The sequence below is a fragment of the Nerophis ophidion genome, linkage group LG06 (genome assembly GCF_033978795.1).
Source record: "Nerophis ophidion isolate RoL-2023_Sa linkage group LG06, RoL_Noph_v1.0, whole genome shotgun sequence".
Lineage (NCBI taxonomy): Eukaryota > Metazoa > Chordata > Actinopteri > Syngnathiformes > Syngnathidae > Nerophis > Nerophis ophidion.
Genome location: NC_084616.1, coordinates 38307501 through 38335430, shown reverse-complemented (window position 1 = coordinate 38335430; position 27930 = coordinate 38307501). Strand labels below are relative to the sequence as shown.

The window sequence follows — 27930 nt, the reverse complement described above, 5'->3', positions numbered from 1 at the left end:
ACTAGGCCCTACTACACCAATGTAGGCCTAAGCTTATAAGCTTTGGCAATGCATATTTATAAATATGCATTGCCTTGTATTTTCAAACTAACAATATTGTCAATAGGCAGAAACGGAAAATGGTCAATTCACTCTATAATATAAATATATAATATATAAATATATATATAAACAGTAAATATAGTACATATAAATATTTAATATATTAGGCTACAATTTAAAGCAATGTTGCTCCACATAAAAATATCACATAGAAAGCATAGACCAAAATAGAAATATTCAAACTTGTTTTATTTTGACTTCGTTTTTGAACATTTCATGGTGAAGCCACCTGGTGGTAAGGTGAGGCACTGCGTCACCTGACCTCACTGACAGCACGTCACTAATAAATAAATGTTATTATATATAATCATGTGTCTTTCAGATATTCTATAGATTCTCTAAGTGCACCTTTAAACCCCCACATTTAAAAACTTTCTGCCTTCCTCTGTGCCTTGATATATTTATGTACACTGTAATATTTCATCACGACAATCTCTGTTCAACCTGGTTTACATTTTTTTGTATATATAATTGCTTAACTTATCATTTTTTTAAATGTACATGTATAATACCGGGACGGGGGAACTATCTGTCGGTTGTTATTTTGGCAATTCTGTCTGCTTAGTCAAGAGTCGTTTCCTACGGAAACTAAACCGGAAGAAGATAAATCTCGCATCACCGGTCTAAAATATATCATAAAAGGTCCGTGTATAGTTTTGGTGGTTTGTGCATAGTTTTGGTGGTTTATAAATTGTTTGAACAACAATAATAATCAACCATATTGTTATTTCACTTATGTTGTACTGTATTCATTCAAAGTTAGAATAAACAACCAGCAAACAAATTAACCGAGCAAAACATGTCTGCGTCAGTCGGCGGGACGTCCCGACACTTGTGTCATGGAGCTAAGGTAAAAACACTAAACACTTCTGCTCATCAATCTAAACGGTTTCCCCTTTGTACACATTCATTTTCTCTATCACAATTCTAGGAGTTCTTTTGTTGGTGCTTACATTATATATTTTTTTAATATGATTGGTTTAATATTATGGTTATGGTTTAAGTTTCTTTCGAACGTGCATTTAGTTACAGTTAGGATTTAGCACATATTTCACATTTTTCATTCGTTTTTAGAACGTGTCCGAAGTAGCAAAGCCTTTTTAATCCTTACCCTTTTCTAATTCATAACAATTACTAACATATTGGTTCACTCTCTGTTCTCATACTGAAGTTATCTTAAAGAAAATGGCTAAAGGGGACTGCAAGTCATAAATTATAATTTTTTCATTTAACGCTTGAATCTCGAGATCAACTTCTGGTCTGTCTGTCGTTATAACATTTTTTTAAATTTTGTTTTTTTATGTTTATGGCCTTTATGTCAAAACCCTTATTTATATGGCAAACGCACAAACTATGCAACATTTTCCCCCAAAACATTTCAAAGTGAAATATTTGACGTGAAGTAATTGGAACCCTAAATAGGTCAATAATTCATAACAATAAAAAAAAGAATAAGTGTCATCCATTTCCTACCGCTTGTCCCGTTCGGGATCGCGGGGGGTCGCTGTCGCCTATCTCAACTGCATTCGGGCGGAAGGCGGTGTACACCCTGGACAAGTCACCACCTCATCGCAGGGCCAACAGATAGACAGACAACATTCACACTCACATTCACACACTAGGGCCAATTTAGTGTCGCCAATCAACCAACTCAAATGTATACTTATATTTTTTTACTTTTAACGCTTAAGTCTGTAGATCTCTTGATTATAAGATTTTATCATTTTTTCATACTTTTTTGTTTGTTGATGCCCTTTTTTGTGAAAGAAAACTGTTTCGCACCATCCATCCATCCATTTCCTACCGCTTATTCCCTTTTGGGGTTGCGGGGGGCGCTGGCGCCTATCTCAGCTGCATTCAGGCGGAAGGCGGGGTACACCCTGGACAAGTCGCCACCTCATCGCAGGGCCAACAGATAGACAGACAACATTCACACTCACATTCACACACTAGGACCAATTTAGTGTCGCCAATCAACCAAGTCAAATGTATATTTATATTTTTTTTACTTTTAACGCTCAAGTCTGTAGATCTCTTGATTATAAGATTTTATCATTTTTTTTCATACTTTTTTGTTTGTTTGATGCCCTTTTTGTGAAAAAAAACTTTGTTTTGCACAAAATATGCAATATTATCCCCCTCAAAGTATTTGAAAGTGTAATTGTTCCAGTGAAGTAATTGGAGCCTTCAGCCTCACAATCGTTATGAGAGACAAGGACACACGTCTTTTTTTTCTTTCTTTTTTTTTTAAACATATATACACATACAAGATGCGGCTAATGGGAGTCCCCCTTGTAGCTTTCAAAGTCCCCTAAAACAACTTCAAATCCCGTCATCAACGTTGTACATACAAACAACAAGTCTATATATTGTTTTTATATTTATATTTTTTTATTGTTCTTGTTTCTCACTGTTATATTAGATCCACTATGGATTGGACTTTCACAATATCATGTTAGATTTGCTCGACATCCATTGCTGTCGGTCCCCTAGGGGAGGAGGGGGTTGCCCACGTATGCGGTCCTCTCCAAGGTTTCTCATAGTCATCATTGTCGATGTCCCAATGGGGTGAGTTTTTCCTTGCCCTTATGGGCCCTACCGAGGATGTCGTTGTGGTTTGTGCAGCCCTTTGAGGCACTTGTGATTTAGGGCTAACTAAATAAACATTGATTGTCCGCCCGATTGTAGCTGAGATAGGCGCCAGTGCCCCCCGCGACCCCGAAAGGGAATAAGCGGTAGAAAATGGATGGATGGATGATTGATTGATTGATATAATGTATTAACAGACATGTTCCTAAAAATATGTAATATTTACAATATTTACCGTATTTTGGTCATTTTATGCACAGCCGTAACTAATTCTTCGGCACATTTATTTCCGTTTCCATAGCCGCGCACTTCCGACTTCCTGCAGCAAATGTGTTCCAATTCCCGGAATCAAACGCAAATGTGTTTTCTAGTAATGGCAGACTGGTAATAAACAACAAAGACAACTAGTTTTGGACAAATGAGGATTCACAACCTTATCTTTTCGGAACAAAATATACAGAGGATGAACTACTGTTTATGGAAGCGAGCACAAAAATGAGGCCCAAAAAGTCTAGAAAGTTCGACATGGTCACGCTGCAAATCTGGAATTTTGAGCCACACTATGCCGAATTAATAGACTGCTTTCCAAAATCAACTGGAAACATCCTCAGCCAGCTAGACCAAACAGACAACTGTCCATCGATTAGGTCACAATACTATTGATACATGCAGCACATTACCGTACACTACAGTGGATACACTGTCAAGCTAGCTGTGTACAAACAAAACATGAAATGTGGGCTAATACTCTACATATACTTTGTTATGATTGTTCATGTTTTTCAATGTGTACAATTGGTGTTCTATCGCAGTGTTGTGCATTACAAACTCAAATGTGTTTCGTGCTGACGTAGAAGCTAGCTTATCTCTTGCCGCAGTTAGCTCCTACGGCTAATACTGTAGCACGCAGATGTTAGTACGCTAGAAAAGAGTTCCTGGGTTTTCGCTAACAACGTTCCTACAGCTTGGTTATTATACAGGTTACCGAACTTAAATAAAGTATCGTTGACAATTGTTGAATGCATTTTCAAAGTGATTTAATGGTAGAATTATTTTTTTTCCATTAACTGCATTCCTGGCCACCTACAACAATGTTTATGTTAGAATGCGGAAAAAAAACAAAAACGTTTGTCTCCTTGTTTCTCATAAGGATTTTTAACTATAGGCGCAATTCCAAAAAAAGTGCAGGTCCCCTTTAAGTCAGATATGATTCACATTATAAGATAAATAAGATTATCCAATTTTCAATAAGGTTCAAGATGTTTATCAGAATTATTTTTCTCTGTATTTTTTAAACAGTTTCAGTTTGATAAATTCTTAAACTAGATCACACTAGTGCTTGACATTTTTTTTTTTTGCTTAATCCATCCATCCATCCATTTTCTACCGCTTATTCCCTTTCGGGGTCGCGGGGGGCGCTGGCGCCTATCTCAGCTTAATCCATTTTTATAATTTAATTCCACATACTGATATGATAAAATGTTTTAAGTGGTGTACGGGGGTTAAATCACCAGCAATGATTCCCTGGCGCGGCCACCGCTGCTGCCCACTGCGCCCCTCACCTCCCAGGGGGTGATCAAGGGTGATGGGTCAAATGCAGAGAATAATTTCGCCACACCTAGTGTGTGTGTGACAATCATGGGTACTTTAACTTTAACTTTAACATGCATACACATGTTTTAAGTGTGATTTTCCTCTAAGGTTATGTTTCTTCTCTTTTTTTGAGAATAGTTGTTGTACATACTTGAGCAGCAGGTTATAGTTTGCTTTGTGCATCATTTTAGTTATTTGCAAATACACAAAATCATTGAATGTTAATATTTTGAATTCAATGAATAAAAGGTTTGAATGTTCTCTACGTCCAACATTGTGTATTATTCCAGCTGAAATGCACTTTTGTAGTTATTTTCCCATATTTCTACACAATAACTCAGATATGGTAACACTAGTGAGCAGTAAATGTCATGTTCTGTGGTCATGTTTTGTTTTGTTGTTTTCTGGTTCTTTAAGACTCTTTTAGTTCCGGTTTACACTCCCTTGTTTGTTCACCATGTCAACTTATTAGTTTAATCTGTCTCATGTGTTGGACTCATGCACCTGTTTTTAATCATGAAGAGACTATTTAAGCCTGTCATTTAGAGTTAGTTGTCCTGGCGACATTGACATTATTCATCTCTTGCTCTCCCCATGTTGGATCGCTTGTTCTTGCTCGGTCCATGCCATAGTTCTCGTCACCGTAAGTGTTTTAGTTTATGCCCATTGTTCAGTTTGTGTGTTGACGTTTTTTTTGTTTCCTGCGTTAAGTTTTTTGCCTTTGCTGTGAGCACCTTTTGTTTGTACCCTTTTTGAGTAAAAATTAAATCATCTATTTACCTGAAAGCCTTCTCTGGTCCTGTCCGTTTGCGTCATGGGAAAACATTCCCCGCAGCATGCTGCAAAATCCTCACAGTAAGCTGCATCAAAGTCCATGCTCTGACAGTAAAGAATATGGATTTCCATTTTTTTCTTTATTTATCATTATCGCAAGATTTCTTGCCACATTATATTGTACATTTTTAATATAAGATTTTCCGTTCATTTCATCATCTATTGATGCACCCAAAAATGTAGGTTTTTTTTGACCGTGTCAATGTCAACTATGTATATTTGTATTTGTGGTTGACTTTCCCTTTTAGTGTTACCAAATAGCATTTGTTAAGTTCAACTCAAAGAGTCGGTTTTTGTCAAACCATATTTTTAAATGGTTCATTTCTTCTGTTATTATTTGTATTAGCTTCTGTGTTCTCTCTTGAACTAAATTCAGCTGGGTCATCTGCAAACAATACTAACTTTAAGTCATTTGTAACTTTACATGTTTGATACCTTTTGGCCCCAGTACTGATCTCTGGGCTACAAAATATACATGTATCGACTGCTGTTGATATATGTTCACCTAGCTTCACATATTGCTTCCTGTTGGTTAATTAGTTTCTTAGCCAGTTCAAGACCAACCCTCTGATGCTATACCATTCTATTTTGTTGATTAGAATATCATGCTTAATTGTCTTTTGCATTGGTGAGTTCCTCAGTTATTTAGTTATATTTACTTAAACATTGGACACGTATATCAAGTTGCAATTTCCTTAGATGTGTGTGCATATTTTAAAGTCGCTGAGATTCTACAGTAAAACATTTATTTAGGTCTATTACATTACAGACGACCCCCCTTCCCCCTTTGGCATCACTTTCTCTGTTGTGATGGCTGGAGTGTAGGGTTTTGTCGATCTCTGTCTGGGGGCTTTGCTGGCAAGCATGACCAGTTGTTTTGTTGCATATCTTACATGTGCTCATCGATTGGGCCATTGACCAGTATCCAAAGATTTTTGTGAAAAAAGTATGTGAGACAAATTAATACCAGCTGAGGACCGCATTCAGCAAGTGTGTTGGGAAGATAAAATACATTGCGTTCATCTTGTCTTCTTTGATCATTACAAAGAGATTATTGTGGGCAGACAACATTTTTTAAAGATTAAAAAATACATCTTAGTTTCAACTATCTCCTCAGCTTTCTTGGTGTGATGTCACCTTTCCAAAATCAGCTGGCTGTGGTTTGGCCTCCCACATGTCTTATTACATATGATCCATTTGTGTTGGGAGGATGTTTCGACATGGAGGACATGATTGAGGCTCGTCGGTATGCGCTGCTGTCAGACACGCAGCTTGACTTGTAATTGCGTGACGGTGGCCGGTCGAATCCCACATTCAGTCCCAGTATTGATTGATTGATTGATTGAAACTTTTATTATTAGATTGCACAGTTCAGTACATATTCCGTACAATTGACCACTAAATGGTAACACCGGAATAAGTTTTTCAACTTCATCAGGAAACACTTAGACTCTCGCGCCGTACCTACTGTCAAAAGCTTAAAGACCGACCGCACAGTTCCTGTCTCTTCACAATTAAAGTGCTGCTCCAAAATCCGCTAACACAATAAGAGTCTCACAAAGCTAGCACATATAAGCTAGCAAGCTACGGAGTTTGCAGTTAATGTATTTCTTGTAAAGTGTAAAACAAGAGTATGGAAGCTAGACAAATGCGATGCCAAAAAATAACCATTTTCATGTGGTACTGAACAAAAAGGAGGACCATTTTTCCCCTCCACAATGTAAATTCGAAAATGTGGAAGTTATCAGCATTACTGTGAATCCTGTCTGATTCCAATCAATGCAAGTAATTAGATTTAGAGTTGGGGGAAATAATCAATTTTTAGATTTATCGCAATTTGGACATGGCCGGTTTTAAAATCGATGACTAAATGTCAATAATCGATTCATTCGTTGTCAATTGTCAGAACATGGACTTTGATGCAGCTTACTCCGAGGAATGTTTTCCCATGATTTAATTTTTACTCAAAAAAGGGTACAAACAAAAGGCGCTCACAGCAGAGCCACAAAACTTAACACAGGAACAAAAAACGTCAACAAATAAACTGAACTATGGTCATAAACAAAAACACTTATGGTGACGAGAACAATGGCATGGACCGAGCAAAAACAAGAGGTCCAACATGGGCAGAGCAAGGGATGAATAATGTCAATGTCGCCAGGACGACTAACTAAAAATGACAGGCTTAAATAGTCTCTTCATGATTAAAAAAAGGTGCATGAGTCCAACACATTAGACAGGTGAAACTAATGAGTTGACATGGTGACCAAACAAGGGAGCTTAAACAGGAACTAAAAGAGTCTTAAACAACCAGAAAATAACAAAACTAAACAGTATATAATGTAATGAAGACAGTTTTTCTAAAATTTGGCTGACTGCAGCGAGCCAACTCACTGAGAGATCTGACCAGCTCATTTATTATAGCTTATTTTATGTTCCAGTTTTGCACACATTTAATACAAAATAATACATGTAATGGGAATTCATTTAAATGTTTCTTACTTAAAATTTTAAATGTTGCAAGTGATAAACCCTTATTTAATGAAACAAAAAGAAATGTAAAAATGCATCAATATACATAAATTAATGATGCATGATGCATCAATAATCGATTTGTAATCAAATTGTAGCTCCTGAATAGTAACCATAATCGAATCATGAGGTTCCTAAAGATTCCCACCTCTAATCAGAATCATGTAATATACAAACTCATATTATTGTCTTCATGAAAGAAATCAATCTATTTGTGTTTAAAAAAAAGCCTGTATTTTTATTAAACACCTTTAACAAGTTAACATAAAACGTTACTGAAATAAATAAATTTGAAAAATAAAACATATGAGGTGGCATCTTTTCCAGGGTGTACACCGCCTTCTGCCCAAATGCAGCTGAGATAGGCGCCAGCGACCCCCCTGCGACTATAAAAGGGACAAGCGTTAGAAAATGGATCTATAATAAAATATATGTTTATATATGTATGTATATATATATATATATATATATATATATATATATATATATATGTATGTATATATACATATGGATGCATGCATGAATGGTTTGGAGCCATGCTTGCCAACCCTCCCGAATTTTCCGGTGGACTCCCGAAATTCAGCGCCTCTCCCGAAAACCTCCCGGGACAAATATTCTCCCGAGAATCTCCGATTTTTAGCCAGAGCTGGAGGCCACGCCCCCTTCAGCTCCATGCGGACCTGAATGAGGACAGCCTTTTTTCATGTCCGCTTTCCAACGATATAAACAGCGTGCCTGCCCAATCACGTTATTCCATACGAGGCGTCCGGCATACCGCCAATGAGCATGATGCAGATGGAGAAGATCTTCTTGGCGTCCGTGTTGGCACACACGTTTAAAGCCGACGCTGGTCATTCTGCTGAGGGTGAAGTAGAGGGCGGCGATGTACGAACTGCGCACAGACGGGCCGCCGACCATGTTGTTGACGTAGGGCAGTGGTCCCCAACCACCGGGCCGCGGCCCGGTACTGGTCCGTGGATCGATTGGTACCGAGTCGCACAAGAAAAAAAAAAAAAGTTTAATTTTTAATGTTTTATTAAATCAACATAAAAAACACATGATACACTTACAATTAGTGCACCAACCCAAAACACTTCCCTCATTCACACTCCCTCCCCCATTTACACTCATTCACACAAAAGGGTTGTTTCTTTCTGTTATTAATATTTCTGGCTCCTACAATATATATCAATACAGTCTGCAAGGGATGTATGTCCGTAAGCACACATGATTGTATTTTTTTATTAACCTCCGTCGGACAAAATTTCAAGCGTTGACCGGTCCGCAGTTACAAAAAGGTTGGGCACCACTGACGTAGGGCATCTCCAGGCGTTTGCCCAGCTCATGTAGCCATCCTTGGGGAAGAGACGGGAAGACAACAGGGTGACAAGAACTAAATCATCCAGACTAGAGATACATTGTATTATTATGTTTATCTTACCTAAAAATAAATATATTTATTAATTTAAAAAAAAAACTAAATACATTTTTACTATATTTTGCTAAAAACATCTACATTTATTTTATTTTTTTTGTATTTTTTCTGACTCCTTTTTACATCTAGCCATAGAATTATACATTAAAATAAACATATTTGAAGTAATTAATTTTAAATGATCATAATAATTCATTTAAAATGACCATATTTAATTATTAAAATAATTGCTCGTTTATCAACAACTTTAGCATTTTATTCATTACATTTTGAAGCTCTCAGAAGCCAAGTTATGTTATATTCCTTAAGATTTATTTATGCAAGTTTGAAGTATCAATTATCTAAACACAGTTTTGTTTGCATATTTTCAGGATATATATATATGTATATATATATATATATGTATATATATATATATATATATATATATATATATATATATATATATATATATATATATATATATATATATATATATATATATATATATATATATATATATATATATAACCGGATTGTTATAGGCGCAAATTTCAAAAGCCAGCATCTGTGATGGTATGTGGGTGTATTAGTGGCCAAGGCATGGGTAGTTACACATCTGTGAAGGTACCATTATTGCTGAAAGGTCCATACAGGTTTTAGAGCAACATATGCTGCCATCCAAGCAACGTTATCATGGACGCCCCTGCTTATTTCAGCAAGACAAGTGTTACAATAGTGTGGCTTTGTAAAAAAAAGAATGCGGGTACTTTCCTGCCCCCCCTGCAGTCCAGACCTGTCTCCCATCGAAAATGTGTGGCGCATTATGAAGCGTAAAATATGACAGCGGAGACCCCGGACTGTTGAATGACTGAAGCTCTACATAAAACAAGAATGGTTAAGAATTCCACTTTCAAAGCTTCAACAATCAGTTTGCTCAGTTCCCAAACGTTTATTAAGTGTTGTTAAAAGAAAAGGTGATGTAACACAGTGGTGAAAATGTCCTTTCCCAACTACTTTAGCACGTGTTGCAGCCATGAAATTCTAAGATAATGATTATTTGCACAAAAAAAAATAAAGTTTATGAGTTTGAACAACAAATATCTTGTCTTTGTAGTACATTCAATTGAATATGGGTTGAAAAGGATTTTCAAATCATTGTATTCCGTTTATATTTACATCTAACACAATTTCCCAACTCATATGGAAATGGGGTTTGTATGTATAAAAAATATACATTTAGGCCTCCACTCAGTTATGATCCCCGGGGTCCCCAAAAGGTTTTGGTCCAAAAAAAAATATTAAAAATGTGTCATTATTCAGTATTATAATTTTTATTATTATGCAAGTTTTAAATCTCTAGATCAACATTAGAAAAGAAAAATGGAAAAAACACTGAAATATGTAATATTTTCACCCAATAACTTTTGTAGGTGGAATATTTGGAATTATATAATAATTGGAGCCTTAATTTTGGATTTTGATTAATTGTTATTTTTTGAGCAATGACACTTAAAAACAAATCACACTAAAATAATTGGGGATCCAAAAGTGTCCTACTTATTAAAGTGTAAAAAAATTAATTATACATTTTTTTTACTGTTTATTTTTAGCACAATAATCTCGAGATCAACTTCAGATACATCCGTCAATTTTAAGTTGTATTGTTGTTTATGTTTTGTTTGTTTGTTTTTGGCCCTTCTTTAAAAAACAGCTCAGTTTTTTATATGGCAAAACACAAAATATGCGACAATTTCCCCCCAATATATCTCAAAGTGGAATATTTAATGTGACGTAATCGAAGCCTTGAATAGGTCAATAATTCAAAATGTGTATATATATATATATATATATATATGAGTTGGGAAATTGTGTTAAATGTAAATATAAACGGAATACTATGATTTGCAAATAATTTTCAACCCATATTCAGTTGAATATGCTACAAAAACAACATGCCGTATTTCCTTGAATTGCCGCCGGGGCGCTAATTAATTTAAAACCTCTTCTCACTCTTACACTTACCAAAGGCATGCGGTAAAAGTAAGCATGCGCTAATTATTTTAAAACCTCTTCTCACTCCGGCACTTACCAAAGGTATGCAGTAAAAATTTGAGTGTGATGTAATCTTGGACCTTAAATCCTACTGAATAGCTCTTAATCTTCTTCCCTTTATGCGATTTCAAATTACCGGTATTGAAATCAGCCTCCTCCATTTTGAAAATGATGACAGGGGAAGTGTCACTCGTGACGTCACGAGTTTGACCAGGCGGTACTAAGCATGCGCAAATAATTTTGGGAAGCGTGTTCGACCCGGCAGTAATTCAAGGCAGGCGCATACTATATGCCCTGCGGCAATTCAAGGAAATACGGTATTTGATGTTCAAAGTGATAAACATTTTTTTTTGTGCAAATAATCATTAACTTTAGAATTTGATGCCAGCAACACGTAACAAAGAAGTTGGGAATGGTGGCAATAAATACTGATAAAGTTGAGAAAAACTCATCAAACACTTATTTGGTACATCCCACAGGTGTGCAGGCTAATTGGGAACAGGTGGGTGCCATAATTGGGTATAAAAGCAGCTTCCATGAAATGCTAAGTAATTCACAAACAAGGATGGGGGCGAGGGTCACCAATTTGTAAGAAAATTGTCAAACAGTTTTAGAACATTCCTCAACGAGCTATTGCAATGAATTTTGGGATTTTACCATTTACGGTCCGTAAAATCATCAAAAGGTTCAGAGAATCTGGAGAAATCACTGCACGTAAGCGATGATATTACGGACTTTTGATCCCTCAGGCGGTACTGCATCAAAAACCAACAGTGTGTAAAGGATATCACCACATGGGCTCAGGAACACTTCATAAAACCACTGTCAGTAACTACAGTTGGTTGCTACATCTGTAAGTGCAAGTTAAAACTCTACTTTGCAAAGCAAAACCCATTTATCAACAACCCTAAGAAACACCGCTGGCTTTGCTGGGCCCGAGCTCATCTAAGATGGACCGATGCAAAGTGGAAAAGTTTTCTGTGGTCTGACGAGTCCACATTTCAAATTATATTTGGAAACTGTGGACGTGGTGTCCTCCGGAACAAAGAGGAAAATAACCATCCGGATTGTTATAGGCGCAAAGTTCAAAAGCTTGCATCTGTGATGGTATGGGGGTGTATTAGTGCCCAAGGCACGGGTAACTTACACATCTGTGAAGGCACCATTAATGCTGAATGGTCCATACAGGTTTTGGAGCAACATATGTTGTCATCCAAGCCACGTTATCATGGACGCCCCTGCTTATTTCAGAAAGACAATGCCAAGCCACGTGTTACAACAGCGTGGTTTCATAGTAAAAGAGTGCGGGTACTTTCTTGGCCAGCCTGCAGTCCAGACCTGTCTCCCATCGAAGATGTGTGGCGCATTATGAAGCATAAAATACGACAGCGGACTGTTGAATGACTAAAGCTTTACATAAAACAAGAATGAGAAAGAATTCCACTTTCAAAGCTTCAACAATTAGTTTCCTTAGTTCCCAAACGTTTATTGAGTGTTGTTAAAAGAAAAGGTGATGTAACACAGTGGTGAACATGCCCTCTCCCAACTACTTTGGCACATGTTGCAGCCATGAAATTCTAAGGTAATTATTATTTGGAAAAAAAAATAAAGTTTATGAGTTTGAACATCAAATATCTTGTATTTGTAGTGCATTCAACTGAATATGGGTTGAAAAGGATTTGCAAATCATTGTATTCAGTTTATATATGCATCTAACACAATTTCCCAACTCAGATGGAAACAGGGTTTGTACATACATATATATATATATATATATATATATATATATATATATATATATATATATATATATATATATATACGAAATACTTGACTTGGTGAATTCTGGCTGTAAAAATACTCCTCCCCTCTTAACCACGCCACCCAACAACGCCCCCGCCCCAACCTCGACCACGTCCCCCACCCCCCCCACCTCCCAAAATCGGAGGTTTCAAGGTTGGCAAGTATGTTTGAAGCCCCTGCCTCAAAAGTAAAAATGTTTGCCTTGGTGCCCTAAAATATGAGCCTTCCTTTAAGGCAGGGGTGTCCAAAGTGCGGCCCGTGGGCCATTTGCGGCCTGCGGGTCATTTTTTAACGGCCCCACGGCACATTTTAAGAATACAATTGAAAAAAATTAAAAACATAAAATGTGGTATAAAAGAGCAAACAGGTGAAATGTAACAAGAAATTGTTGCAATGCTTACTCTTATAACACAATGCTGCCATGCAGGCTGTTTCTTTCTTTAAAAAATGATAATGAATCAAAATCAATATCATTTTGAATTATTGACCTATTCAACGCTTCGATTACGTCACATTAAATATTCCACTTTTAAATATTTTGGGAGGGAAATTGTTGCATATTTTGTGTTTTGCCATACAAAAAACTGAGCTGTTTTTTTAAAGAAGGGCCAAAAACAAACAAACAAAACATAAACAACAATACAACTTAAAATTGACGGATGTATCTGAAGTTGATCTCGGGATTATTGTGCTAAAAATAAACAGTAAAAAAAATTTATAATTAATTTTTTTACACTTTAATAAGTAGGACACTTTTGGATCCCCAATTATTTTAGTGTGATTTGTTTTTAAGTGTCATTGCTCAAAAAATAATAATTAATCAAAATCTAAAATTAAGGCTCCAATTATTATATAATTCCAAATATTCCACCTACAAGAGTTATTGGGTGAAAATATTACATATTTCAGTGTTTTTTCCATTTTTCTTTTCTAATGTTGATCTAGAGATTTAAAACTTGCATAATAATAAAAATTATAATACTGAATAATGACACATTTTGAATATTTTTTTTGGGACCAAAACCTTTAGGGGACCCCGGGATCATAACTGATTGGAGGCCTAAATGTATATTTTTTATACATACAAACCCCATTTCCATATGAGTTGGGAAATTGTGTTAGATGTAAATATAAACGGAATACAATGATTTGAAAATCCTTTTCAACCCATATTCAATTGAATGCACTACAAAGACAAGATATTTGTTGTTCAAACTCATAAACTTTATTTTTTTTTTGTGCAAATAATCATTATCTTAGAATTTCATGGCTGCAACACGTGCCAAAGTAGTTGGGAAAGGACATGTTCACCACTGTGTTACATCACCTTTTCTTTTAACAACACTTAATAAACGTTTGGGAACTGAGGAAACTGATTGCTGAAGCTTTGAAAGTGGAATTCTTTACCATTCTTGTTTTATGTAGAGCTTCAGTCATTCAACAGTTCGGGGTCTCCGCTGTCATATTTTACGCTTCATAATGCGCCACACATTTTCGATGGGAGACAGGTCTGGACTGCAGGGGGGCCAAGGAAGTACCCGCATTCTTTTTTTTACGAAGCCACACTGTTGTAACACTTGTCTTGCTGAAATGAGCAGGGGCGTCCATGATAACGTTGCTTGGATGGCAGCATATGTTTGCTCTAAAACCTGTATGGACCTTTCAGTATTAATGGTGCCTTCACAGATGTGTAACTACCCATGCCTTGGCCACTAATACACCCCCATACCATCACAGATGCTGGCTTTTGAAATTTGCGCCTATAACAATCCGGATGGTTATTTCCTCTTTGTACTGGAGGACACCACGTCCTCTGTTTCCAAATATAATTTGAAATGTGGACTCGTCAGACTACAGAACACCTTTCCACTTTGCATCAGTTCATCTTAGGTGAGCTCGGGCCCAGCCAAGCCGGCGGCGTTTCAGGATATTGTTTATAAATGGGTTTGGCTTTGCATAGTAGAGTTTTAACTTGCATTTACAGATCTAGCGACCAACTGTAGTTACTGACAGTGGTTTTATGAAGTGTTCCTGAGCCCATGTGGTGATATCCTTTACACACTGATGTCGGTTTTTGATGCAGTACCGCCTAGGGATCAAAAGTCCATAATATCATGGCTTATGTGAAGTGATTTATCCAGATTTTCTGAACGTTTTGATGATTTTACAGACCGTAGATGGTAAAATCCCTAAATTCCTTGCAAAAGCTCGTTGAGAAATGTTGTTCTTAAACTGTTCGACAATTTCCTTACAAAGTAGTGACCCTCACCCCATCCTTGTTTGTGAATTACTTAGCATTTCATGCAAGCTGCTTTTATACCCAATCATGGCACCCACTTGTTCCCAATTAGCCTGCACACCTGTGGGATGTTCCATATAAGTTTTTGATGTGCATGCTTTAACTTTATCAGTATTTATTGCTTTCCCAACTTCTGTGTCACGTGTTGCTGGCATCAAATTCTAAAGTTAATGATTATTTGCAAAAAAAAAAAAAATGTTTATCAGATTCAACAACAAATATGTTGCCTTTGTAGCATATTCAACTGAATATGAGTTGAAAATGATTTGCAAATCATTGTATTCCGTTTATGTTTACATCTAACACAATTCCCTAACTCATATGGAAACGGGGTTTGTATATTGTATTGGTTTTTCAAATAAAAATTATGAAAATGGCCCCCGCTTGCTCTGAATTTTTTAGTGTGCGGCCCTCAGTGGAAAAAGTTTGGACACCCCTGTTCTAAGACAACACTTGCCTTGACCTCAAAAAGTTAAAATTCGAGACCTGGTGCTGTATAATAATATATCTCAATAATAATAACTTCATTTTATTGTTAGATTACCCGGTATGCTAGCCATGACTCCTGATAGCCAAAGGCTAGGCAGTGAGCTGTATTGCATTTATTTACTGGGTAGATATTGCACTTCCTGTACCGATTGGGAAATATGTACCAAACAGAAAGTTCCGCACCAAAAGATTCTGATAAGATATGTAGGCTTTCTATACTCCCGTAGTAACTTCATATGCCCTCCTGATATTTTTTCTGATTTCCCACTGAGTGTATTTTCTTCTTCTCCACAGGATGGTTTTGTTAAAGTGAGAAAAAGAGACTTAGAAAAGTTAACAACAGAGGTCATGCAGCTGAGGGAGTTCCTGCCCAGAGTTGTGAATGGGAAGATGATTGACATACTTCACAAAACTCAAGCACAAAAAACAGGTCAGCTTTCTGAACTTTAACAATCAACCTTTTGTATAAATTAAGGCCATGTCCACAAGAATACGGATACTTTAAAATGATTTCCATCTATACGAGTGTAGTTTCATAGTTGTTTCTGTCTACGCGCATATGCATACACCTACTGTCATGCACATTTCGTCAGGAAAAGCCTCAAGGGCATAACGACTCTGCCGGGACGTCCGGTCAGGGTAGGCAGGTGAGGCACAGCCTCACTTGTCAAGATAGAAGAAAAAAAAAAAAAAAGCTGAATAATAACCATAAAATAAATATTAGTATTTGTTCATTAAATGCATGTTATAAATGTTTTTATATATGAATACAATCTCTGTTTAACATTGACTTGAGTAAAAATCATTACAATTGTACACAAACCATTAATGGGTCTTCAGCGTGTGTTGCCACTTAACCTCATTACTTGTGCGTGTGGAAGAGAAAGAGGAAGCTGCCATGGCTTACTGCTGGTCTGCTTGCAGAATGTCACCAAAATATTGTTTGCACTATGCTTTTCTAGTTTGGACATTACAGCCTGTTTTAAATGTTTTTAATGTAAGTGTGACATCATTATTCTTGATAATCGGACACTAAAATAGAGAAAAGAGAAGCTGGAGGCTTAGGTCCTCCAATGCCAAAGCATTTCAAATTACAATAGTAAGCAAGCAGTATTCTGACTCGCCACACTGGGGGAAGTGGGGGCGCTCCAGCTAGCAGACGCAATGTAAGTCAGCGTCTTTTTCACACAACTTTTTTTATAACAAACATGGCATTTGTAACGGAGGAAGCCAGCGTTTGTGTTTTTTTGTCAGATCCAAAAGTGTTGTTTTACTGATTTGAATTAAATTAAATTAAATGGAATGAAATGACTGAATGAATGTGTAAATACACAGGATGATATATTTTCAAGTTCAAATACTTTTCTAAATTGGACTTTAAGACAAAATGAATGTGGTCATACCAAGTACGTTTTCATGGTGGATAGATAGTAGGATACACAGAGTGAGACGTCTTTTTCCCGTTTGATCCGAGAGCCGAACAAACGCGAGGCACAACAATTCTGATTAAGGAACATGTCTGACACTTAAATCCCGGTGACAGCGGAGGGAAAAAAATAACTGTTGCGGTTATTTATCGCACTAATTAAAAGCGTGTTGTCAATTCAATGGCGATTAATCATACAGCCCAACTCACAAGGATCAGAGGCATATTAACACACCTCCGTGTGTGCAATTACATCAATGCAAATAAAAGCACAGGCAAAGTAGTGCAAAAACACCTTGAATTATCAGCATGTTAGCCAGGTATATTAAATTACTGTACGAGGCAGCTGAACAAGCGGGAATTAAAGCGCAATTTAAAGCAACAGCCGTTTATCCTAATGTAATCGGAGCTATCAACTGCACATATATTGGTTGCCATCATATTTGAGAAGCTGTTTCTATACCCAATCATGGCACCCACCTGTTCCCAATTAGCCTGCACACCTGTGGGATGTTCCAAATAAGTGTTTGATGAGCATTCCTCAACTTTATCAGTATTTATTGCCACCTTTCCCAACTTCTTTGTCACATGTTGCTGGCATCAAATTCTAAAGTTAATGATTATTTGCAAAAAAAAAAAAAACGTTTATCAGTTTGCACATCAAATATGTTGTCTTTGTAGCATATTCAACTGAATATGGATTGAAAATGATTTGCAAATCATTGTATTCCATTTATATTTACATCCAAAATAATTTCCCATCTCATATGGAAACAGGGTTTGTATTAGTCTTTAAATATATAGATAACGTTTATCTAGACCATTTTTATTAGATATTACAAATTACACTTTCGCGTCGTGTTCACACCCCAACACTGTTTTACCTAACATAGTGAACAATCCTGATTAAGAAACATGATTTCAAATTTGTAAAAAAGTATCTTACAGTAATTGTTATTTTGCCCATAATCATGCAGTCAGATGTGTAAGACTAGACCTCATATATGAACACTATTTTTATCTGTCTGGACATAAGTGCAGTTACATCTTATGTCCATACGGTGCCATCTTGCGAAATGTTCACATTATTTTGTATTTATCTATAGTAATATTTTGTTTCTGCCATATTACTTTGTGTTGCTTTCATATGCACATTCAACGTTCTACCTGAGATACATAAATACATTTTAAATGTGTTGTTTGTGTTTTTATTTTTATTTTAAAAACTTGGTTAAAGGATTTCATTATAAGTAGTTTTCCCCCCCAAAAATAGCAGATTTAAAATTACCTCAATAATGACACCAAAAGGGACAGGCGGTAGACAATGGATGAATGGATAGTTTAAAAAAAAGAAAATGAGCAGATTTAAAATTACCTCGATAATAATGATCTTTCTTTGTGGAGTTTGCATGTTCTCCCCGTGACTGCGTGGGTTCCCTCCAGGTACTCCGGCTTCCTCCCACCTCCACAGACATGCACCTGGGGATAGGTTGATTGGCAACACTAAATTGGCCCTAGTGTGTGAATGTGAGTGTGAATGTTGTCTGTCTATCTGTGTTGGCCCTGCGATGAGATGGCGACTTGTCAAGGGTGTACCCCGCCTTCCGCCAAAATGTAGCTGAGATAGGCCCTACCACCCCCCGCAACCCCAAAAGGGACAAGCGGTAGAAAATGGATGGATGGATAATGATAACTGTGATAATTTTGGTCACAATAACCGTGATAAGAAATTTTCATACCTTGACATCCCTATGTGCAGATCATATGTGATGCACAAATGCAATGAAGCAACATTGTAGCTGTAGTGATAGTTGTTGTACACGATAGAGCCACTGGATGGCACTCTACGATCATGCGTGTTGGCGACTGCTTTTGTGCGTATATAGCGAAGAACAAACCACCAGGTGTATGTCAATAGCTGATGGGCTAACTGACCACATTAAATACGTTATTGTGAATAATCAAGTCGTTGTCATGCATATGTTTTTAAGAGAAACATAACATGGTAACAGAATGTGGCCTGGTTTAACATGTGATTCTTAAATTATAAGTAACAGCATGATTTTGTACTCATATTAAACATGTCTGTATAAAGTGTTAAATACTAAACCACACCTCGCGTGTGCACTCCTGCACTAACGCGCAACAAGAGTGGAATAGAGTAATTGTTTCCGCTCTAGGAAGAAGCACTTCCAACTCATTGTTGGTGAAATTCTTCTATTTTGCTTTCTTGCTCATTATCTTTGTGTTTTTGACTGTGCCTAGTGCGGTATTTCAGGAACATGGTTAATATAAATGAAATGTGCATATTTAAATAGGCAAAGACAGAGAGTGACAAGCTACTCCATCATCTGCGTTCAATTCCACGTTGACTTGAATATACAAAAGAAATGTGCTTGGATTAATATGTGCACGCTTTTATGTATCTGAATAATTTTGTGCGTACAGCAATTTCTGAATTTAAGCGTACAATATCGTATTCAACCACAGCCACCAGGGCAGGTCATTTCCCGTAATGCCTTAAAAAATGACTTGCATTTGCGGTAAGAACAGGCAGTTGTTCTTAATTTATATGAAGGATTTTGTAATTCTCTTAGTGACCTATTTGTTTAACTAGCGACATGTTTGCAACTCTCTTTAACAAACTTAAATCAGTTTTTTCCCCCCGATTTTAAATCTGATTATAAATTTGATATAAGGTCATGACATGTCTGTGTTCAGTTTCCTTGTTCAAGGGCATTTAACTTATTTTAAATATTTTTTATTAAAAATATATTTATTTACTAACTCAGCTTACATATTTTAATATGCTATTGTGCTGTAATTGATGTAAAAAATAAGTAATTATAATAATAAATATTTACAAAAAAATATTTTTGAACTAATTTCATTGTGCCTTTGTACATTTTATTTCCTCGGCATGTGAATGGCACCGATGTGGTGGAATGGCTTATATACAGTAAACTAATGTTGAATTCAACAATATTTTCTCAGTCTTCTTTCATTGTTTCTTTGCATGTGTGTCTGTGTGTAGTGAAAGAGCATCTTACACAGGAACCGGAACTTCTGCGTCAGGAGTGTCTTCATCTTCAGTCCAGACTGGATGTGGTACAAACTGAATATCAAAAGGAGAGACAGGTTTGACTGAGTGACTAATACTTAATATAATTTTTATGACAAATATAGTATATCTAGTCTCAAGATCGTTTTTAGCTGAACTGTAATATATACGTTACAGACACATTAACCACTTAAGTCATATTTAGTTGTGTTTGACACTGATGCATTTTTTTTTTACATGAAATGTGCAGTGGTGTTCAACTTAGTTGCCTAGTTGTGGCCATGTATTTGTGTTGATTTATTAGCTTCACATACATGTATTTTACTGTTTGTCCTAACCACTAACAAACAGAAGTATATTACTTACTCTTATTTTAGTAAAAGCAGATTTCAAACATACCTCTCGTGAAAGATTCTATTGTAAAGAAGTGATAAAGTGTGATGTGAAATATTGTAGAAATATACGATAGATGTGTGAACCTTTACTTGTATTGTATTAATGAAATAATATTATTGGTTAACAAAACTTTTGATAAGTTAAGGTCCCCTGTATTGTCTGTGTCTGTAGGAGAAATGTCTGTTGCGTGATCAGCTGTGGCAGAGCCAAGCCGAGGTGCAGCAGCAGGCCGACTTCTGCTCCAGTCTGGGTTCTGTAGCCTGCAGTCTGCTGTGGAACTGCTCTACAAGGGAGGACACAGTTAGACTGTGGCTGACTGAAGTGAGTATTGCCTGTTGTGTGTTACTGTGATGTGGTATGCATATTGTGTATCCAATGTGTGTGAAATGCTTTTGGTGTAGGGAAACCTGCAGGCCTTTCTGTCGGTAGCGACTCAGACTCTGGAGAGCTTTGTTAGGACTCTGGATGAAGCAGCAAAGAGTTCACCTGAAGACCACAACACCCAGTTTGCTTTGGCGCTAGCTGGTACAATTACTAGTAAGAAAAGCTTGCTTTCTTGTAGTTCAGTCATTCACTATAAGCAATAAACTTTTAACTAATCTTGTGTCTCGCCAATCAGACATTGCGGCAGTAACCTGTGGACGGGAATTCCTTCTCGCACATGATCTGTTGAACACCCTGATAAAGCTGTTAGAACTGATGAAGCCCAATGTCTTCCCAAAACTGAAAGTGTAAGTATGCTAACACTTTAGTATTACATCCATCCATTTTCTACCGCTTATTCCCTTTTGGGGTCGCGGGGGGCACTGGCGCCTCTGTTGTATTACATGTAATAATTAAAAGTATCTGCTCTATATGATTTCCAAACGGTTCAAATTCAGAGTACCGAAACACATTGTGAACGCAGCATTTCAATAAATAAAATAATAAATAAAACATTTTTTTCTTCTTTATGAAATAGGTCATAACCCAAAATGTTCATAGTTGTGTGTGTATCCACAAGAACAAAGACATATTTTTTATTCAATTGCTAAATTGAAAAAAATAAATAAATGACATGTCAAAATTATTAGCCCTCTGATAATTCAATTGAAAATTCATCTAACTCACTGTATTCATCTGTTAAGAACTTTGGGCGTAAAGCAGTGTTAAGTTAGTTTACAGAGCATAAAAAAGGCCCAATATCAAACGTCAATTCCACACACACACGCACGCACAAACACACGCACGCACACACAAACACAAACAGGCTGCATGGCACCAATATGATAGATAACACAAAACAATAAGTCTGTCTAAAAATGGCAAGAATTTGATGTCAATGATACAATGAAATACAATAGGTCTAAATAGCTAAAACACCAGGAGTTAATAATACAAAAAATATCCAATAATTCATAAAAAAAAGAAAGAAAAAGAAAACAAATGCCAAGTATGAATTACTGTTCATGAGTCTAAATGAGGTGGGTACCAAGCTGGACATTGCTTTCTTAGTCATGACTGAAAGAGACCTGTACCTGCGACTGGAGGGGATGGTGAGGTAGTGTGGAATGTATGAGTACTGTCATTGGCTAATTGCAGTCTATTAAAATATTTTCAAGACCATCTAAATTGCTTGGCCTCCGAGCATGCACCCTAACCTTCAGCTCCCTCGACAGATTTTCTGTAGGATTGAGGTATGGGCTTTGAAAATATCAATATAGTTGTTTTTTTTAGAATAGAATAGAAAGTACGTTATGGATCCCTGGGGGAAATTCAGCTTAAATGGTCGCATTCACGCAAACGATGTTTTCTCTACCTGAATAGAACAGAATAAAATAGAATAGTATTCCTTTATTGTCATTGTCATCATAGTTAACAACACAATTAAATGCCATACATTACTGCAATAGAAATACAAATAATTCAAAGTTCAGTATTTGCAAAAAAAAAAAAAAAAAAAAAACATTTGGTAGGGTCCCATTGCAGAATTTCTTAGAATTTATAGATAAATTTGGCAGAATTTAAACGGTTTACTGCGATATAAATAAAAACTGTTTTTCAGTCTGATCGTTTTTATGGCTCTATAACACATATTTGATGTGGTCCGCCAAAACTTTTATGTGGCCTGACGCATTATTTATGTGGCTTGCAAAAAAAGGCTGGGAATAATGAAGCATGTTATGAACAAATGCATGTACTGTTGTTTAAATTTTGACAAAAATGTACTCCTGTACTGTACACTTTAATATTATCTGATTCTGCAACAACACTGTGGTTCAGTTTAAAATCCATTTTACATTAGAATAAGGAACCAGGAAGAGGCCATTTCATTGGATAATGGTTTACTTTAAAGACTGATATAAATATTGTAATACATAAATACAAATATTCAAAAGGTCTTAGGGGGTAACAATTTTAAGCAATGTGATATTATATTACTATTAATTTTGATTAAATTGGAACCCTTAAAATAAGTGTAAGTTTACTACCTTACAAAGATATGAACGGCATACTGTGAAAGTTTTATTCGCAGTCTTCACAATAACACAAATAGAGATACATTTTTTTAAAGTTGTGTTTTTACATTCTGCATGCTAAATGCTGGTGTTTTGTTGCAGGTTGGTTCTAATGGCTCTTTATAATGCCAGCATCAGTGTGACTGGGCTGAAATGCATGAGTAACAACCCAGGACTGCTGCCTCTTATTCACACTCTTCTTGAAGGTAAAGCAGAAAATATGAAACACACCGGACACATGCACCAAAACTAACACTTATACAGACTAGTTTTAAACTAAATGCCGGTATTTATTTTTTTAAATTGATTTATTTTTTATTCATGAATTAAATCTACTTTTAGACTCTAGATCTTGACTCACATAATGTAAAGCCACTGGAGGACGCTGTCACCTCACAAAGTATTGTGTCTTACCATCGCCTCCCAAACTACTTGGTCCACAGACAGATCCTGGGAGGTGTCCCTCCACTCCCTCCGTCTCTTACAGTCGCTGCTGATGGAAGATGGAGTGCACAACCGTCTGGGCGCCGCTGTAATAGAGTCAGACCTTCAGGCCCGTGTTACCCGACTTACCTGCAGTGTCGAGCCGAGTCTGAGACTGATAGCGCAACAGACCTTGGAGGACATCCAGGTACTCAAACATACTTTGGTATGTAATACATTACAAACTATCTTAACAACGTACATTATTGAATAATGATTTGGTTAAAAGATATTTTGATTGCAATTTAGGTGTTCAAAACACAATAACCAGAGTCCCAGAAACCATCAGACCAAAATTCAAATATATATTTTTTATTAATTCAACCTCACCGCAAATCGCACATGTTGAATGGCATGCTTTGTGTGCTTTCAGGGTCGAGGATGTAAACAGAACAACCTGTGACATGCCTCAGTAGCTTTCAATCCTTTGAAATGTGTTAATTGTTCTGGTGTACTTTTACATACTTGAGCAGTTAGATGTTTGACTATTTATGTTTAGTCATAAATGCTGTTTCTGTTTAAAGAACGAGAACTGTTTGACTTATGTGTCAGTTTTATGAAAATAATTGTATTAAAAGTTCTGTACAAATAACATTTGCCCACTTTCAATATGTTTCAATAAAATGTGGTTCTTAGTTCCTGTGTACATAATTCAGTGCAATTGCACTTACATTATTTAGAATTAAAGGTATATACTAATACACAGGTGTCAAACTCAAGGCCAGATTTGGCCCACCATATAATTTAACGCGGCCTGCGAAAGCCTTGAAATAATGAGTCAATAAAGCATTTTATCATTGACTAAATATAATTTTTTTATTGTGACAGACAGAAATACATGTATTGCATGCTATTGAGTATATTTTAAACTTCATTATGTGAATGTTGTCAGTCTATCTATGTTGGCCCTGCGATGAGGTGGTTACTTGTCCAGGGTGTACCCCGCCTTCCGCTCGATTGTAGCTGAGATAGGCGCCAGCGACCCCAAAAGGGAATAAGTGGTAGAAAATGGATGGATGGATTATCTAAAATGCAACAAATATAATACTATCATTAATTTCAAACTTTTTAAAATTAAAACTAAATAAATATCTGCTTGAGTTATATCAAATCAAGTTATTCATCAAATTATATACTGCAGAAATGCCAATAGATTTTTACAGTAAAAAAAACTGTCCGCTCAGTTGTAGTGCCGTTAAAACCATCATACATTTTACGGTGAAGTTGTGGCGACGCAGCAGTTTTTTACAGTGTGTGTAATAAAAATATAACAAAATGAAATGCACAGCAATTAATTTTATAACATCATGAGGTGAATTCTTATACATTTATATTAATCAATTATATATGGTTACAAGCGGCCCTCTTAGGGCAGCCATACCTGCGATGTGGCCCTCAGTGTAATCGTGTTCGACACCCCTGTACTATTAGATACGGTATTACAGTATTTTGCTGTTTCACCTGGAGCACAAAGATCAGATGTCAATGTTTTTGTTCACATACCTTGTTGCCACTGGATTAGTTTTTGGCATATTTAATGCTCAAAATGTGTCAAAGTGGCCACAAGCATCTTTCAGTTTTCTGTGTGTGATCCTCGATGGGAGAAGATTGTACTTTATTGTGTTAATGGTTTTGAGAAAGCACAAAAGAGTAGCATGTTGTTATTTGCAGCTAAGTGCAGCTTTATTTTTTTCCTTGAGCATGGACTTCTCAGTATAAGGGTATCCAGTGAACAAGGCATAGACTATAACACAGAATATATTGGAGACTTGAGAGCGTTTCATGGTGATTGCAGTAATGGAAGCAGTCAGGTTTAGACAATTTTGCAGATGGAAAATCTCTGACAAGGGCAACATTTTACCCTTAATCAGTAGTTAAAATTTGGCCAGCTGACCGAAACATTCTCACAGGGACAAGTTTGTTAAAACTAGTGATGCTCTATGAGATTATGCTAAAACAATCTATGGGGGGCAAGAGTCAAGCAAGGAGGACTCGGGAGTCCTTGTGAGGGGATGGAGAAAGGAGGAGTATGGATGCTGTCATCCATTTTGCTCGACACCCACCACTCAAGCTTTTAGGAGGAGGCAGCAATATTGGGCTTGTCATCACGGGTGACCGGGATGTTGCGCTCACTACGACCAGATTCGCTCCCTCCGCCATGCTTCGGCCCTGTCAGCGTCAGCAGGCCGTCTGCGGACAGCGTGCAGGTAATGGCTGATTGGTCCACACTGGAAAGGAGGCGGTAGCGTCGGTGAAACTCACGGGAAATGTAACCATGGTCATCCTGCAACAGAGACTAGTTAAAACTGCATCATTAGACATTCTACAAAAATGTTTATAGGACTCACCTGTCTCTCTCCATGCTTGCCCTGGATCTCTACATAGTCATCTGTAACCTTCACACTCAGCTCGTCAGGGGAGAAGTGTTTAACATCCAGGTAAACTGTGAACTTATCCTTGTCGGACCTTACCTGGAGGATGTATGAGTCAGGATATAATGAATAATTGCATCCGTGTTACACACTTTAAGCCCAGTTGTTACCTCTGATGTTCCAGAGTTAGAAGAATCCAGAAAGCTCCGGAACAGGGACTGTCTGTAATAAGGGCTTATAGTGGAGGCAGTGTAAGGGAAGAGGTCATAATCAAACATGCCCTCTCCAAAGAACTGATCGAAAAGTCGAGCTGGGTAGACCGAACCCAGAGCGCGTCTGAACCAGGGATGCTGGATGGTAATATCCATAGTGACTGTTGAGAGGTTTTAGCCTGGCACAGCTTGGTTTGACACTGGTATTTAAATGTGGCTGTTCAGCCTAGAGTCCAGCAGGCAAAGAGGTGGCGGTCAGAGCGTTGATGAAAACAGCGAATGGATCAACTTGCTCAACAGCTACCTCTTTATATATCTAAGAACTAGAAAGAGAGGCTTTAGCCACGATCCCTCTGGAATGGCATTATGTCATGGGAAGGTAGCACCGTCAGCAGAAAGCGGGTTGAGGATGCACTGATGGGGTCTGGGATGGTGGGGTTTCAGGGCGGAGTCCAGAGCCTGATGTGACTCAATGTCACCAACACGCCACTCGGGGCTGCCAAAACAAACCACGCTACATGTGGACGGCAGGACAAATGGAATCAGGTCAGGAAGCTGTGAATTGGTGTATTGTTTCATGGTGGATGTCTCTGCCAGGAGTCTGTAGGGACAAGGCCAATGGATAAAGATGATTTGAACTGGTTATGGTTTTAGTTTTTTTCGAACATACTACAAGGTTACAATGTGGCACAACACATATTTACCGTTTCACACTTAAACATTCCGAAATGGAGTAGGAAAATGAAAAGTTAATTATTTTCTACCTATTTTGACTCTCAATATCCACTCGGCATCAATTGCACCGGTCACCCATGGGTGGGTCCCCACATCTGCGGTCCCTTCCAGGGTTTCACAATGTTCTCATTGAGTTGAGTTTTATTTTGCCCTGATGTGGGATCTGAGCCGAGGACGTCGTTGTGGCTTGTTCAGCCCTTGAGACATGTGTGATTAAGGGCTATGTAAGTAAATTTTGATAGGCATGCTTTTACATTTCACAGCGATCACTAATGGGTTTGTTCACTTCCTGTGTTCACGCTATTACAAATAATAATTCATTTTCAAAGTTTATATAAGTAAATAGTTAATAAATGGGAAATGCACTATTTTTTTAAATAATGTCTCATTTACAATCCTTATTTGAGACAAGCATACACGTTTTTCCCTATTTTTATCCATTCAAATTTGTAAATAAACCCTAGCAAAAGTCAGCTAACTGGTCTATTCTACCAATAATGTACTCATATATATATATATATATATATATATATATATATATATATATATATATATATATATATATAGATCTATATATATATAGATCTATATATATATAGATCTATATATAGATATAGATCTATATATATATATATATATATATATAGATATATATCTATATATAGATATATATATACAGTGGGGCAAAAAAGTATTTAGTCAGCCACTGATTGTGCAAGTTCTCCCACTTAAAATGATGACAGAGGTCTGTAATTTTCATCATAGGGACACTTCAACTGTGAGAGACAGAATGTGAAAAAAAAATTGCAGGAATTCACATTGTAGGAATTTTAAAGAATTTATTTGTAAATTATGGTGGAAAATAAGTATTTGGTCAACCATTCAAAGCTCTCACTGATGGAAGGAGGTTTTGGCTCAAAATCTCACGATACATGGCCCCATTCATTCTTTCCTTAACACGGATCAATCGTCCTGTCACCTTAGCAGAAAAACAGCCCCAAAGCATGATGTTCCACCCCAATGCTTCACAGTAGGCA

General features: G+C 36.9%; 2 protein-coding genes across 3 annotated transcripts; one reads left to right on the top strand and one right to left on the bottom strand.

Annotated features, from left to right (window-relative positions):
• Positions 1–691: 691 nt before the first annotated feature.
• On the top strand, positions 692–24191 carry hsf2bp (heat shock transcription factor 2 binding protein). Of its 2 annotated transcripts, none has more exons than XM_061902267.1 (9): positions 692–952; positions 16005–16140; positions 20171–20274; positions 20765–20914; positions 20995–21130; positions 21213–21324; positions 23194–23297; positions 23535–23740; positions 23948–24191. In XM_061902267.1, exons 1-9 carry the CDS (start codon positions 902–904, stop codon positions 23975–23977), a joined length of 1029 nt encoding a protein of 342 aa, XP_061758251.1. In that variant the 5' UTR covers positions 692–901; the 3' UTR covers positions 23978–24191. The 2 variants fall into 2 exon arrangements, with proteins under 2 accessions (XP_061758251.1, XP_061758253.1); XM_061902269.1 differs by having other exon boundaries at positions 23535–23722; positions 23948–24190.
• Positions 24192–25232: 1041 nt separating this feature from the next.
• cryaa (crystallin, alpha A) lies at positions 25233–26461 on the bottom strand. Its single transcript, XM_061902270.1, has 3 exons — positions 26117–26461; positions 25923–26045; positions 25233–25858 (listed from the first exon to the last, which is right to left on the bottom strand). The coding sequence occupies exons 1-3, from the start codon at positions 26312–26314 to the stop codon at positions 25649–25651; spliced, it is 531 nt and encodes a 176-aa protein (XP_061758254.1). The 5' UTR covers positions 26315–26461; the 3' UTR covers positions 25233–25648.
• Between the last annotated feature and the right edge of the window lie 1469 nt (positions 26462–27930).

Excerpts from the sequence above, each read along its gene's own strand:
- hsf2bp (XM_061902267.1), top strand. The coding sequence starts at position 902 with ATGTCTGCGTCAGTCGGCGGGACGTCCCGACACTTGTGTCATGGAGCT. Across the intron at positions 953-16,004 it reads ACTTGTGTCATGGAGCTAAG|GATGGTTTTGTTAAAGTGAG; the intron begins GTAAAAACACTA and ends TCTTCTCCACAG. Across the intron at positions 23,741-23,947 it reads AGGTACTCAAACATACTTTG|GGTCGAGGATGTAAACAGAA; the intron begins GTATGTAATACA and ends GTGTGCTTTCAG.
- cryaa (XM_061902270.1), bottom strand. The coding sequence starts at position 26,314 with ATGGATATTACCATCCAGCATCCCTGGTTCAGACGCGCTCTGGGTTCG. Across the intron at positions 26,046-26,116 it reads CTAACTCTGGAACATCAGAG|GTAAGGTCCGACAAGGATAA; the intron begins GTAACAACTGGG and ends TACATCCTCCAG. Across the intron at positions 25,859-25,922 it reads GCAAGCATGGAGAGAGACAG|GATGACCATGGTTACATTTC; the intron begins GTGAGTCCTATA and ends TCTCTGTTGCAG.